Source organism: Homalodisca vitripennis, chromosome X (genome assembly GCF_021130785.1).
Source record: "Homalodisca vitripennis isolate AUS2020 chromosome X, UT_GWSS_2.1, whole genome shotgun sequence".
Classification (NCBI taxonomy): Eukaryota; Metazoa; Arthropoda; class Insecta; order Hemiptera; family Cicadellidae; genus Homalodisca; species Homalodisca vitripennis.
In genome coordinates this window covers 8,508,447-8,524,026 of record NC_060215.1, presented here as the reverse complement: position 1 = coordinate 8,524,026, position 15,580 = coordinate 8,508,447, and the positions used below count along the sequence as shown (strand labels likewise).

The following is a 15,580-nucleotide window of genomic DNA, read 5'->3' as shown; positions in this document are numbered from 1 at the left end:
TTAATCACATCAAAAAGTTTTTTACTTCCAGGAGCATCATAGAATGTAACTTTTTAATCTTCAGCCATTTTTATTTGAGCCCGAGTACTTTCATACTTAAAATGCCTGCAATTTCACCTGGACTTGTAAAATATTTGTCTACTTCTTCTGTGTTTAAGAAAGTAATCTTAAAGGGTTATAAATTTGCCACAAAAAGTAGGTCCCAAGTCGGAAATTGAATGCACCACCTTAATTTAATTCTTCCTGTATAAATATTTGCTTTAAGTTTTACAATTATAACACATCTGAAATGTTACAGGTCAGAGGTAAACTGAGCGCATTCGGAGTCGACCCATACGATCTGAGTGTGATTGATCAAGCCAACTGCCCAGGGGAGCAAGACAAGACTAAAGTGGACATCAATATTGACGATGAGACGTTCAGTCCCCAGAACATCGCTGGCGTAGTGCGTAAGGCAGGGGAGAAACTGGGAGATGGTGTGGAGGTTGTGGCCGAGGGGGCCAAGAAGATCTACAACACAGTAGCTTCTGACGAGAAGCGATCAACACGAGAGGAAATTATAGAGAACCAAGACGCTGCAGATGTAGAGTGGCTACCTTAAGCTTAACTGTGATTTTACTATTGCTCAATACATAAATATTAAAAATTAATTGTGTACCTAATTTAAAATAAAATGTGTGTATTTTTGTATTTACTTTTAACTATGAACCAAAGCATTTAGATGTAATTGAGAACGCATTTTTATTGCAGGTAGTATTAATTAATAAAATGTGCCATCACCAATATGCCATCTGTGGCGGTGTCCCTGATTGTCACAGCCATCTCGGATCATGATGCGCAGCTGGTCACTTTGACGGATTTTGCGCCTGCTACTCTCCCGCCACAGACAGTCGTCTCCCGAGCTACTCGACCTGAGAATATTGCTGCTTTCTGTAAGCTATTAGAAAAAGAAACTTGGGACTGTCTTGATGGTTGTTCTGGAGCTGACGACATGTTTATATCGTTTAATAGGGTATTAAACTATTATCTAGATGTTGCATGTCCCCAGAAAAAAACTGTTCAAAAACATAAAAATTGTCAAAGTAGTTGGATTACTACCGGAATATTAGTCTCTAGGGCAAATTTAAAAGAATATTACCAAATTTCAAGAAGAACAACAGATGAGCATTTCCAAACATTCTTTAAAAATTATAAAAAAATCTACAAAAAAGTAATAAAGGCAGCTAAGGCATATGATGTAAACAAAAAACTGAGACATTCTAATAATATATCAAAAACCGCTTGGTATATAATTAACAAACAAAGTAAATACAGAAACCCAGTCTCTCCTTCAGAGCTGATATTTGAAGGAAATGCCATTAGAGACCCCTTCTTGATTGCGGACATGTTAAACAAATTTTTTGTAGATGTGGCGGTGAAGAGTGGCAATGTGCCATTGTCAAGTTCTGACAGCAGCAGGGGGTCATGCAGCCCAGCAGCGTCGATGATGTTAACACCTGTTACAGAGGGTGAGGTGGCTGCGGTGATCCGGGACTTAAAGGCCAAGCATTCTAGGGATGTTTATGGGTTGTCGGGGTGGCTTCTTAAACAGTGTTTCCACACAATCTTGAAACCATTGGCCAGAATGATTAATTTTTCTTTCCAAACTGGGCAATTTCCAAACGGCCTAAAAAATGCAAAAATCATTCCACTCTTCAAAAAAGGCGATTCAAAATCTCCAAGCAATTACAGGCCCATTGCCATTCTTCCAACAATCAGCAAAATATTTGAGAAGTTATTTCTCATTAGAATGCTTTCCTTTCTGGACGTGCATGATATTCTCTGTAAGGAACAGTTTGGTTTCCGGAAGGGAATATCGACAATTGATGCAGTCACTAAACTGATCGACATTGTTGTGAAGGGCTTGGACAGGCAAATACCTACGCTTAGCGTATTTCTTGACCTGTCTAAGGCGTTTGACTGTGTGGACCACCAGACTCTCATTTCAAAACTACATGACTGTGGGATACGAGGTACACCACTCTCATGGCTTGAGTCGTACCTGAGTTCCCGCCTGCAAAAAGTCCATATAAATGGCGTTTCATCAAACAACGCCCTCGTAAAATATGGGGTCCCACAGGGATCAATTCTCGGCCCAGCTCTTTTTTTAATTTATGTTAATGACCTCAGGTCATCCATATCAACTGGCCAAATGATTCAGTACGCAGATGACACAACTCTCTGTTTTCAGAGTAAATGCAGGGCCTCATTGGAAGTGGAATGTTTTGTAAGTGCAAATTCTTGTCTGCAGTTCTTATCTAAGGTAAATCTGCAGACAAATGATTCAAAATCCAATTTCATCTATTTCTCAGGGCGAAGAGTGTCCCATGATTGTGGCCCATCAGTTGTGCTAAATGACACAGTCATTGAAGAACTAAACAGCATTAAATTCTTAGGAATCCACATTGACAAAAGTCTAACGTGGGACAATCATGTAGACGCAGTCTGCGCCAAAATGTCCTCGGGCATCTTTGCTCTGAGAAAGTTAGCAGAATTTTGTGCAATTTCTATTCTAAAAATGGCCTATTATGGCCTTGTGTACCCACACATGTCTTATGGCATAACGTTGTGGGGAGGATGCGCAAACACCCACTTCCAAAGGTGCTTTGTCCTGCAGAAGAAAGCAATCCGAATCATCTCTAAAATAGGAATGAGAGAATCCTGCAGGGAGCACTTCAAAAGTCTCGATTTGTTAACGCTCCCATCCCTCTACATGTACGAGACTGTCCTGTACTGTCGTTACAAATGTGAAGTGACGCGGGGCAGAGACATCCATGACTACAACACTAGAGGGAGGGATGCATTAAGACCAGCGCAGCACAGGCTTCGGGCTTTCGAAGCCCTGCCATCTGAGGTCGGGGCCAAACTTATCAACAAGTTGCCTCTTGACCTACAGGCTGAAAATGGGCAACCACTGTTTAAGAGGAAGCTAAGGAACCTATTGGTGCAAGGGGCCTTTTACTCCGTCGGCGAGTTCGTGGACCGGGGAGGTTAGTTGGTACAACCGTTGAGTGGGGGGTGCCAGGCTTTAGGCCTACATGATAAGCCATAATGTTCTCTCTATTTAAGTTTTGTTTTATTTGAGAATTAAAATTTTAAGTGCTTTCTTTTATTTGCTTAGTTTTACATATAACTTTGTAAACACTACAATATTATTTTATTTAAATATCTACATGACTTGACGCGTGCCATGCAATGTTGTAAAAATTGTTATTACGGCAATAAAGAAATTTATTTATTATGTATTTGAATAAACAATTTGTTGGAATCTTCAAATCCTTCTCTTGAGTGAAAATAATTCACAATGTTGTGTTTGAACCGACATTAACTTTTGTTGAAATGTCTGCAATCACATAGTATTAGTATTTTTAACAGTTTACACTTTACATGATTATCAATCAATGTTTACATGACTGAGCCTGCTATGAACGCAGACAAGGCAAACAGGTCAAGAACATCCACTCATGTATTAAAACCACTTTATAGAATCTTAAGCATTGATTGTAGGATAACTCAAAGATAATCCCAACCTAACGACTCTTTGAGATTAGTTATTAGGACCGTCAACCAGATTCAGGGCTGTAAGCTAGTCTGGTGCCTTTGGCAAAATAGTCCATTGCCACATCTCACACAAACCTGAACGCTCCCCCTCCAACTCTATACACATAAATGCTATAGCAAAAACAGAAGTTCCTCCTTGGCATGTTTACATAACAAGACTTCCGTTACTGGTAGAGCAGGATATTTCAGGTTGGTGTATTTTATCCTACATATAAATTTACATAAATAAAAGAAATAACTACTCTTTCGCAATTGATTAGAAATAAATTTACTTCAAAAAATTACATGCAACTAATCTATTATTTCATTTTTTGCAGTTTAATTTTTGTGAGAGATGCCAACTTAAATCTGAATTGGCGTTTGTATAAGACCAAGCTTCTAAGAACACGCTAGTTAGCTGCTAGTCGTGCATCTGAGGCTCCGCTTTGTATTGTATTGTATCTTATGGGAAACCCATCCTTAATATAAATTATAAACAATTAGTATTAACAGATAGTTGTAGTTTTAACAATACTTTAGCATTGTGACACCAAAGTTTAAGTTTTTGGAGTGAAAAATGTATCGGTTTGAAAACATTTCCTATTTATAAACACAGTTTTAAACTTTAGCCCCACTCCTCACTGCGGTGCTGGTAGTGACTAGTGTTACATCAATAATGTGACTAATCAAGCTACAATAAATACTGGCAATAAAAACTACACAGCATTGACAAGAACATCAAAACTAGGCTGATCAGGAGTGATCCATAGACACGAGTAAACATTTAGATGAGTAGGGTGATGAGAATATAGCAGCAACGCAGTGTGGCAAACTATTCAATAGCTGGCAAAAACTAAAAATATGAAGTATGTCTTAAGTATTTTAACCCTAATAATCCTTAACAGTGGAAGTGTCCACATACTATTCCGACCCTTGGAGATACCTACTTTTAAGCCATGTAAGAGAGTACACCTGAAGAAATCGGTTCCTTTGGTAAAAATTAATTAAAAGTTTGTCTGTCTGGTTTTCACTGTACTTAGCACAACAATTTTCATGCTATAAATATTTCTCTGTTTCAAGTTTGTTTCTGGCACTGAAGGAACAGGATTTTTCTGGACACTTGCCATTGTTCAGTGATACAATACAATCAGTACTACTATGTTTTGAGATGTGCAATCTGACCTCTTCTGCAGGTTCATGTTTAGGATTCACAGTTGTGAAAAACTGCAGACGTTTTGCAACTACTTGAATAGAAGATTTCACGTTTTCACAGTCAATTTTTTTGTCTCAATCTCTCTTGCCTAAAAACTACTTAGTCTGGGCATATACTACACTGCCACAATCCGAATGAACAGGAAAGGGCCCACTGATACGATAAAAATAGATATGTTGGAGTAACCAAAATTTAAAAAAAAGGATACATACTTTTTTGTGGACATAGGGATGACTCGACTCAAATACATGGAGACATTCATTCATGACCTCGAAAACGAATGGCTACAGTATAAAATAGGATCATAGATGCTTCAGGACCTGCAAATCCACAGGTTTTTACATCAAAATCAATTTGGAGTAGAAATTACCACAAACCAAGTTGAAACTTGGTTGAACTGCAGACGTTTTGCAACTACTTGAATAGAAGATTTCACGTTTTCACAGTCAATTTTTTTGTCTCAATCTCTCTTGCCTAAAAACTACTTAGTCTGGGCATATACTACACTGCCACAATCCGAATGAACAGGAAAGGGCCCACTGATACGATAAAAATAGATATGTTGGAGTAACCAAAATTTAAAAAAAAGGATACATACTTTTTTGTGGACATAGGGATGACTCGACTCATATACATGGAGACATTCATTCATGACCTCGAAAACGAATGGCTACAGTATAAAATAGGATCATAGATGCTTCAGGACCTGCAAATCCACAGGTTTTTACATCAAAATCAATTTGGAGTAGAAATTACCACAAACCAAGTTGAAACTATGTAAAAGAATGTAGCATCGAGGTCATCAATTACTGGTCAGTATTTGTTTGTGCAAAGTGACAGAGGACTTCACCCTCAGTACATTTCACTTAACATACAGTAATTATTTACCAATTTGCAATATTTACATAATTCTTTTATGTTAAGTACATATACATTGTGAAATGTACTGAGGATGAAACGTGTTTTACCATGTGTGTAATAACTATGGATACATCCATCGTCAAAAATAACTTTCAAACAAAGAAGAAAGGACTATGGATACCTTGAGTGTGGATAGCTACATCAAAATTAAGATTACCCAATAATTATTTTTCTTATATCATTCTTTGTTTACACAGCAGTATCTTACATAAAACTCAAAATTGTACAAATGAGTTTTTATATTCAGGCAAATGTTTTATATATTTCTATTTCCGATGTTATGACGAACGAAATAAGAATTTAGAAAATGTTTCTAAACTTTTGGGTGCAAGGGTAATTCAATAGGTCTAGTCTACTGCTGGAGATGTCTGCTGGAATTGGTGGAATTCGTTCCCTAACCTCAGAGGTTCTTGATAGCCTCAACATAGGGTGTGCCACCTCCTGCCTGCTTTGACTGGGGAGGTTGGTTCAGAGCTCAGAAATCAGAAATTTTTTATTATTCATATTCCTAGAGAACAGAGTAAAGGTCACGTGGTTATGTTACAATTATGTAGGAGTGTATGTTTGTTAGCTATGGGTTCCAGTCCTCCACTGCAGAAATTCTTGTATAGTGTAGAATGGACGTTGCAGAAACCAGGTTTTTAGTGGGGGGATGAATTCCTTTTCTGGAAGCCTTCTTAAGCTGTCGGGCAGTGTGTTGAAGAATAAAGCTCCTCTGTAGGATGGTTTTTTCTCAGTCAGGCTCAGGTGGTGCTGGTCAAGTAGGAAGTTTCTTCCGTGTCTGGTGTGATAGGGGTGTCTGTCTCCTGTTCTTGTTTGGCCTGTCTTGATTGCGTATAGGATTGTTTCCTGAATGTAGAGTCCTATGAGGGTCAGGATTCCCAGTTCCTTGAAGGCTGCTCGGCATGTGTCCAGTGGTTCAAGGCCTTTCAAAGTTCTGACTGCTCTTTTCTGGATGACAAGCACTCTGTGGAGGTTTGTGGCTGTTGTCCCTCCCCAGGCTATCAGACCATATCTCATGTGAGACTCAAATAGCGAGTAGTATGCTGTCATGGCTACTTGAGGGTTGGTAATTTGTTTTATTCTTCTTACTACATAGAGGCTACTACTTAGTTTATTGCAGAGTTTATTCACATGGGGTTCCCAGGATAGATTTTGGTCTATGATTATGCCGAGATATTTTCCTGAGTCTATTGTGTTTACTTCTGGAAGGCCTTCATGGTAGTTTTGCCTGGGCGTGTTGATTATCTGTTGTGTTTTGGAGGCATTTAGAACCAAGTCATTATAGAGGCAATATTGTTTCGCCATATTAAAAGTGACGTACGAGTCAACATCTAGCTGGTCTTTGTTCTTGCTTGCTACAATCAAGGCTGTATCATCAGCGTACATAACCATTTCACAGTAGTTCTCAAGATAACTTGGGAAGTCGTTGGTTAGTAATATATATAAGACGGGGCCGAGAACTGAGCCCTGAGGCACTCCTCTATTCACCAGAAGCTGTTCGGACTTAATTTTCTGGATTGTGTTGTTTAATGTGTAGGTGATTTCAACCAGTTGTTTTCTGTTACTTAAGTAGCTCCTAAACCATTCCAGTTCCTTGCCATTGATTCCAAGTGATAGAAGTTTTGTTATTATTAGTTTGTGGTCAAGACAGTCAAAAGCCTTGCTGAAATCTAGGAGGATGCTTGTGGTTATATTTCCTTCTTCCATATTACTGATGATAGTTTCTATTAATTGAACTATTGCTGTTGTTGTTGATCTATTTTTGACAAAACCATGTTGTTTAGGAGTTAGTAGATGATGCTGTTTGAGGTGATTTAGGAGTCTATTCAGTACTACCCGCTCTAAAATTTTTGAGAATGTTGAAATGAGGGATATGGGCCGATAGCTGCTTGGTTCATTTGTTGGGCCCCCTTTGTACTTCGGGTAGACTTTTGCTAGTTTTAGTTGGCTAGGGAATGTTCCTTGGGTAAGTGATTTGTTTATTATATCTGTGAGTGGTGTGATAATTTCTTTTTTGCATTTTTTGATTATTTTTGATGACATCTCGTCCTCTCCGGCAGAAGTTTTAGATTTTAGAGTGTCAATAATTTTTCCAATTTCTTGTTCGTTTGTTCCTGCGAAAGTTAGTAGTGGTATCTGAGGTTGTCTGTTTGGTCCAGTTATGGGTGTTGGAGGTTTTCCATTTAGGTTTTGGGAGAGAGTTTTGTCGGCTATTGTAACGAAGAAGTTGTTTAGATGATTGGCAATGTTTGTTGGCGAGTGTATGAGTTCTTCTCCTATTTTCAGTTCTTCCAGTTGACTCTTGGTTGATTTTTCTTTTTTTTCATTATTTATTACCCTCCACATGGCCTTTGACTTGTTTTCTGACCTTTCTACAAAATCTGCGTTTTGCTGTTTCCAAAGGGTTTTTAGTTTTGTATCATAGGCTTTTTTTCTTTGAGCTGTTTCTCTTTTGTCATCGGGGTGTCCAGTGGTGAGTTCTCTGTTGAGTGCCTCTAAGTAGGACCTTTTTAGAGTCTGGCTTTCGGCATCCCATATATTTTTGGTGGGGTTTCTTTTGTCTTTGACTGTCTTCAGAGGGCATGTTGCGTTTATTGTTGAGTGAATGATTCCATTAAATGCATTGTAAGCAGTTTCAACACTCTCCGCCTGTATGATGTGTGACCAGTCTTGTTCCTGTAGGCTACGTCTCAGTTCTTCTATTGCTTTTTCACTGAAGTGTCTTCTTTTGGACTGAGTTGTTAAGTACCTTTCCATTTCTGTTGTGATTGTGCATATCTGGGCAGTATGGTCTGATAGGCCAGTTTTGAGAACTTCAGTGGACACTACAGATTCTCTAGTGTTTGTACAGATGCAGTCTATCGAGGTTTGGCTATGGCTGGTTATTCTTGTTGGAGGAAGGGGAAGTCTGGCCAGTCCATGGCTATAGAGCATCTCCTCAAATTTGATTTTCTTGTTGTCTTGAATCAAGTTATCTATATTGATGTCTCCCATTACCAGAATCAGGTCGTTGGCAGAGATGGTTTTATCAAGTTCAGATGACAGCAGGTCCATGGATGGCATCCCCTTCTTTTGCACTTGAGATTAGTGCCCTAAATTCTTCCTCATGGATCTCAATAGGAGACGGCCCCTACCCCCTAACCTTACCCATCCAGAATATCCTGTCACTCCGGAAGCAGCGCAAGGTCCTTATAGGACTAGGTACAATTTATAAGCTTCTTGTACTAAGAGAACAAGGTTTAGATTTGAACTCAAAGAAAAATGGACAATCATATTTTAATTTTGAAATATAATAAAACCTAATATTTATTTATTCTGATTTGGACTTTAAACTACTTAAATTTTATGCCCAATTCTAAATTGCTATCAAACTATTGTATTGGTGTCAAACTTAACTGTTAACAACTACTCGTGGGATATGTAAGGAACAGAGAACAGTCTTCAATATGAAAAGGTAAAAATAATGAAACACATAATATAATCATCAATAACTTAATATATTTACACAATGCTATAACATTTTACGTTCACATGCAATTAGTAATCTCAAAACTATGTTTCGCAAAAATTTGTTTTTAAGGTATCAAACACGGGATAGGCAACACATGCCCTAACTTTACGATATCAGTCATTATTTTAAAATAATTGTAATTGTGGAGAAAGCTAAGAACACAGGCATAGATGAGGTCGGGGAGAGGAGCTTCGCTAGTGTAGGCCACCTGTAACACATAACAAAGTTACAGATCATCTCTCGTCACTTATCTTCTGTTACAGTTGTTACTGTTAGTGGATTGTTTGTGTTTAAAGTCAAGCTTAAGTTTAAGAATTTAGATGACATCATCAACTAATTTAACAAGAGACAATATAAAAGCCATTGTATTTATTGTGGTATATATATATGTCTTACAACTGATATTAAGTGTTTCCACACACTTGCACAACACAACTTGAAAGGCTAACCATCAGTTACTTTCTTAGGGAAAATTCCTTTATCAATTTAAAAAAAAATATAGTTTGTATTCTTAAACAATGCAACACGTTTCAAGAGTATAACGGTGATTGTAACATTTGTAACCATGTTTCCAGAATTCTGCCGTGTAGTGGCCACTCATAAATGCATAATGTCAGATATGAATGAGGAACCTTTAGTTCTTACCCAGTATACTAGTTCTTTATAAAATTGTTTTAAAATAGTATTTACTTTTGCTAGGTTATGGAAGATGCCATAATCCATAATATTGTGTCAATATTTTACTTTTTGTAATAACTGAGTAGAATTTGTCGATAACACATAACTGACTGAGCTCATCTTACCACACATTCACGACAAAGGCTTATTTCTCGACGAATTTTTAAATAATAATAGCAAAAAACCGTAATCTCTTTTTTATGTTAAATATCAAAGTATTACGAGAAATTTATGTAGGCTTATAAGCACGAAAAAAAATGTATTTCAATATGTTTTTTAATGTTTCTCCGTGTACCCCAGGGGGCACCTAAAAATTAATTTACCTTAAAAATTAAGCAATCGTGTGCCCGATAGAGTACACAATAGTCTAAGGTATTTATTTGACACAATGTGGGTGCGGCACCGTCACCGGCAACTGCCACACATCACTACTGTGTCGGTTGCCAGTGACCACGCCACACGCAATGTGTTAAGCGCGAGATTACATTTAACAAACCACCAAGACAGGCAAACAATAAAAACGCAATAAGGAAATACGAGAAATGGGCTACACGTTGTCATAAATGTGTTAACTATTGTTTTATAACCTTACCTTTAATGTTTTATTATATATTTTTAAGGACTCAGATTGCTCATATAGAGATTTTTGAGTTCAACTTTTGGTGTATTCTCAAAGAGAGCCGCTCGGTTCTGCCCTTCTCCTTTCTTCACCCAGTGACCATACACTCGGAAGGCACAGGCGTCTATCACCTTCATAACATAAGTACAGTATAAGGTATCAGTCCATTTAAAACACACCATATTCTTACAGTTTTTTCAATTAACACTCTGTAAATTTAATGCTAAATAAAACTATCCAATTCAATTTATCCTATGTATAAAAAATTATAATGATAATTATAATTTGTTGTAGACTTTTGATGTTAACAAAATTTGTAGTTTAGAGCTTGACAATGATATCTTATTAAATAAAAAACTAATTATTTTTTGTCTCAAAATTAGTAATTGTAAAACAAATTTGGAGTGAAGACAGACAAGATGCACATAATAATGTTATATTGATCCACTCAGTTCAGTTCCACAGGAATAACAATAGTTGTGAGGGAATCAACTATCCTTCGGGTAGGAAAACGTTTTAGCTATGTGTGTGTCTGTGTGGACAACTCTAACAAAACTTGAATATCAAATAGTGATGGTTGTCTTTTTTTGTTTAAATAAAATGTATATATGTTCATTATAATTTAAATAAGGATAATAATTTTAAGGAACAATTACATATTGTTTCTGTTAATTTAAAATTAAATGGTCTGAGAATTGATCTCAACTAAAAAATGATAGCCAGGAAATTAAAGCCAGTCAGACTTACGTAACCGATCATTATGACAAAATTAAGGATCAATTGTACCACCTACCTAAAATGAAAAGTCAGATAGCTAAGACAGGAATTGTTGATTGGTGTAACATGAACCAAATATGATACTGAATGTGCTCATTGGCTGCTGAGAGCTCGTACAAACAATCGCGCTACTGTCATCGCCAAGCTTGCAAGTACGAAGAAGCAGGATAAATCGTGGATAAATTTTTGAAAATATAATTTTTACAGAAATTGATCAGAGTTTCAGAAATGAAAGGTAAAAAGTTTGGATACAAATTTGTATAGCATTAGCATATGATAGGTGCACTTACGTAAGAAAGTGTAAAAAATGAAGTAAACATAAAGAACTTGGATCACAGGAGATGTAATTAAAACGATTATTACACATTAGAATTTTCTAGGAGATATAAAAAAAATCCTAAAAATGTAGATTTGAAAAACCAGTACATGCCGGTAAGAAATGAAACTGAGAGAGAAATGAGGATTACAACAATGAAACACCATTAGCTTATTTTTACTGCAAACAAAATAACATTAAAAGACATGGAGTGAAATATATAGAATTTAAGAAGAAATAAGTTGAAATTTATAGATGGAACTATTGAACAATATTAGGGGGAAAATATACCTTAGCAGAATTGGGCAAGTTAGTGAGTTATTTACGGACAGCATATATTCAACTATAAAGCTGTAATTTAGAAAATTGGATAAAAAGTAATTGAAATCGTGTAATGCAACTATACACCTTCTATTAGTTACTGAAGAGAGTGTTAATTTGATTTTAAAAACAGAAACAGAAACGGGCCCAGGAATAGATGAAATTAATGTACCTGACTTAAATGATAATATTGGAATATTAGGCAAAATGGTGCTATTTTATTAATAAGGGCATGAAAATAATGAGTGCCACCCAATGTAAGACCAATTTATAAATTGGGAAGCCACTATGACTTTTTGAACTATCGCCTGATATCATTACTTGCTTCTATAGAACTTCTAGAAATATATGTAGCTGAAAGTTTGATTAAGCATTTGCATGTAACAAAGTTATAAGTAAAAGCCAAAATGAATATGACCTACTAAGTGATTTCTGTGATTATGTAAAAAATGAATTAAGCCATAAAAAGTAAGTAATGGTGGATTTTCTTGATTTTTCAAGGCCATTCAACACTGTGAGGTAAGACAAATTTGTTTGGCATTAGATAAGCTTGAAGGAAGAGGTTATATTTAAGATCCGTTCAGGGATTATTTCAATGGTAGAAATATTAAAGTAAAACTCAAGGATATTTCTATTAAAACAGTTATTAAAGTTTGGTGTGTCTCAAGGGAGTATTCTCCATAAATGTATGCAGATTTCCTGAAACCAATAAAACGGTACCATGATAATGGTTTGGTTATAAATGATAATAAAACCAAAGTGATGCATATACATTTCCCAGCAAGTGTCTACAGTAAAATATAAAAATTCACTCATAGGAATCTTTATGACCAGGTATCCTGTCAATGCCAATCTTGTACAATGTATGAGTAAATAAAATTTGAAACTTTAAACTTCATGCTGATCAGCTGTCGTCCATGAATAGATGTTCTCCGATACAGACGTAAATATAGAAAATAAAGGTTTTAAGTCAATTACTTTATATATAAGCCAGAATATTTTCTCATTATACCAATGGCTTTTTGTGAATTTTAATTAAAATATGTTATGAAATGTGAACCTATTATAATGCGTAACTTCCGATATTTCAAGTGCCAAAGGAATGAAGTAATTATAGTTTCTCTTACTATTATCTTTAACCTTTAAAACGATTAAGCATAAAAAGTGGGCAATAATTAATCCCACATAATGACTCCAATTAATAATGTCTGGTTGTATCGTAAACTGCTACATCATCTTGTTGCATAGGTGATGTAGTAGGCACCTTACACAACACATAAAAATAAGTTGATCTTGATTAATTTTTTAAAGAGATTATTGATTTTTTATAACACTATTCATGCAGGCCAATGTCATTAATCCACAAAATGTTCTGGAAGTTCATTACGGCATTAAGGTAAAACTATGTAATTGTATATATTTTTCAATCCCTATAAATGTAACTAATTTTTTATTATGTGTTCAATAAATTTTGAACTTGTTCCAGAGAATTATATTTTTTTATTGTACATTTTTTTCAGACAAATTTCAAAATTCTAATTTAGCAGTAAAAATAAAATGAAAAATACAAACTACTCAGTAGAACCATAATGATTCCCGTAATCCAATTTAAAACAATAATTATGACGATTGTAATTGAAGTATTTAATTTCTCAAGGAAATACACACTCTTTGGTAATTTAGTAAAATTTTCACTAATTTTGAGATATTATGTTTATTGTACAAATGATATAAATTTTATTTGTGATTCTTATAGATGCAGGATTTTGCTATCTTTTGTATAAAATGAATTTTTTGTGGTGCTACACATAAGAGGAGTGTCCACACTGTTACAAAATGTTATAACTATCATATAAAATTAAAGAGCATTTCCTTCTGAACAAAACAGTAAACAACATGATGGGGTATGTATCAGAACTATATTTTTTATAAATTCTTGAAATCCTTGCAAAGGCGTCAAAATGCGTTGCCAGTATAGAGATTCACACAACGACAGGCGTTGAGATATGACGACGACAACAATTTATTTTAATAGTTTAGAATTACGCTTTTACTGGCAATAAACATTATTACTACATCGTCCGTATAATTTCTTTGTATCATTAAATAGGTTTAAAAAACAAAATTATCCGTGGCCCAGTTGATTTACATTTTCCTATAATATATTAACCATTTAGGTTAATTCGAACATTTAATTATCCAAAGGTTTGGTACTGGACTGTTCAAATTGGTGAGACTCTCTATCAGAATGAAAAAAATATATCATTAATCGAAACTCATATAATTAACTTTTTAACAAAAACTATGACAATATTGGTACTCAAAGTCTATTGGAGACTTAATGAAAACACATTTTAAAAGAACAAATCTAAATATTTCTAAGTCTACTGAAAAGTAGTAAAAAAAGTACTCACTTTTCTCAGCACTTTGATCTTGTAGGGGTCTCCACGGCTGGATTCGACAGACAGAGGTTCAGGAGTGTACCTCAGGCGACTGATTCTCACCATAGCTCGCACCACCAGAATAGCAAAGTGAAACTTTTTGCGGGCATCAAATGAAGAGGCTTTCAACTCCTGTAGCAAAATTACATTCCTTTTACGTTAAATCCAAGAACAAGGAAATAGTGGCAATGTAATAAAACAAAACAAACTATTTTAAAAAAGTGTGAGCAATTTGCCATAATCTGTTCTGCACATATATTGGTGCGGTACAATGTGTATTAAAAATACAAGAGGTCCATTATAAACTTTCCTTGGGGAGTTTTAACAAAAGAGCTTCCTAGTAAACCTTTTCATAAATTCTGCAAATATTTGTAAAGAAAATTGTACTGTAAAAACCCACATCAAAGAGTAAATTTTTGAATGTTTGAATGTTGTGACAGCAGAATGTACAGTTTGGACTTCAACTAACTACTACAGATTATACTTTTATCGAACTGTATTCATGTTGAAATTAATAGTTTTTTTATTTAATTAATCTTGAAATTAAACCATTTTTAGTGATAACAGGTAGCATAATATTACTAAATAACTACTATTAATTTGATTTTGCTTATTTACTACTACTTTTGAAACAAAATTAGCATTGTAAAAGTAAACGCTGTTGTTCAACACTGATTTGAGAATTTAGACAGCTTCATTTGTTGAATCTATCAAACCGGTCGATTCTACAGCCAATAAATACTTTATTTTCCACCTCAGTTTATGAAAAACTCACCATCGCAAGTTGAGAGATACGGCTCAGCCGCCGGGAACTGGTGCCCAAACTCTTCTTGAGAGGCGCAATGTCCTGGTCCCATAGCTGAACATTAAACATGTACATATTAATGTTAGCAGATTCTGATAACTCCTACATTCTGTAGTTGTAAGTGCACTGATTTAAATCAAATTGCCTTGTGATCATTTGAAATTGTATGATGTTTCTATATTTGTATGAAATCCTAGATCTGGTGCCTGCAATAAAATTTCTAAGTAGTCATACTGTTTTCAGCATTTTTCAAGCCTTTTTTAAATAGCAAGATACAATTTTTATCCGTAATTGTAAACTACAGTAGTAATGTAGGACACAATAAATGATAATTACAACAAAAAATGTTCACAAGATAAGTAATATATTTTGGGAGTAGCACACCAAATATCTAAC

At 35.3% G+C, this 15,580-nt stretch overlaps 3 protein-coding genes across 4 annotated transcripts in view; 1 reads left to right on the top strand and 2 right to left on the bottom strand.

The window, feature by feature from the left end:
- Positions 1 to 772, top strand: part of LOC124368648 (apolipoprotein D-like) — a 37,446-nt gene extending 36,674 nt beyond the window's left edge. Inside the window, exon 5 of the mRNA XM_046825890.1 lies at positions 299 to 772. Within this exon, the coding sequence (XP_046681846.1) occupies positions 299 to 601 (303 nt within the window). The 3' untranslated portion in view covers positions 602 to 772. The remainder of the gene's footprint in view (positions 1 to 298) is intronic.
- A 5,508-nt stretch (positions 773 to 6,280) lies between these two features.
- Positions 6,281 to 8,779, bottom strand: LOC124369349. The gene is made up of 2 exons (XM_046827326.1): positions 7,553 to 8,779; positions 6,281 to 7,228 (listed from the first exon to the last, which is right to left on the bottom strand). Exons 1-2 carry the CDS (start codon positions 8,777 to 8,779, stop codon positions 6,281 to 6,283), a joined length of 2,175 nt encoding a protein of 724 aa, XP_046683282.1.
- Positions 8,780 to 9,194: 415 nt separating this feature from the next.
- Positions 9,195 to 15,580, bottom strand: part of LOC124368647 (phosphorylase b kinase gamma catalytic chain, skeletal muscle/heart isoform) — a 66,202-nt gene continuing 59,816 nt past the window's right edge. For both annotated transcript variants that reach the window (XM_046825888.1, XM_046825889.1), the window contains exons 9-12: positions 15,155 to 15,238; positions 14,353 to 14,511; positions 10,498 to 10,655; positions 9,195 to 9,435 (exon numbers count right to left, since the gene is read on the bottom strand). In XM_046825888.1, the coding sequence (XP_046681844.1) occupies positions 10,521 to 10,655; positions 14,353 to 14,511; positions 15,155 to 15,238 (378 nt within the window). In that variant the 3' untranslated portion in view covers positions 9,195 to 9,435; positions 10,498 to 10,520. The remainder of the gene's footprint in view (positions 9,436 to 10,497; positions 10,656 to 14,352; positions 14,512 to 15,154; positions 15,239 to 15,580) is intronic.

What these genes read in the sequence shown, in the direction of transcription:
- LOC124369349 (XM_046827326.1), bottom strand. Translation starts at nt 8,779, where the DNA reads ATGCCATCCATGGACCTGCTGTCATCTGAACTTGATAAAACCATCTCT. An exon ending in TCTCAAAAATTTTAGAGCGG is followed by an intron (nt 7,229 to 7,552) that starts GTAGTACTGAAT and finishes AACACAATCCAG; the next exon opens with AAAATTAAGTCCGAACAGCT.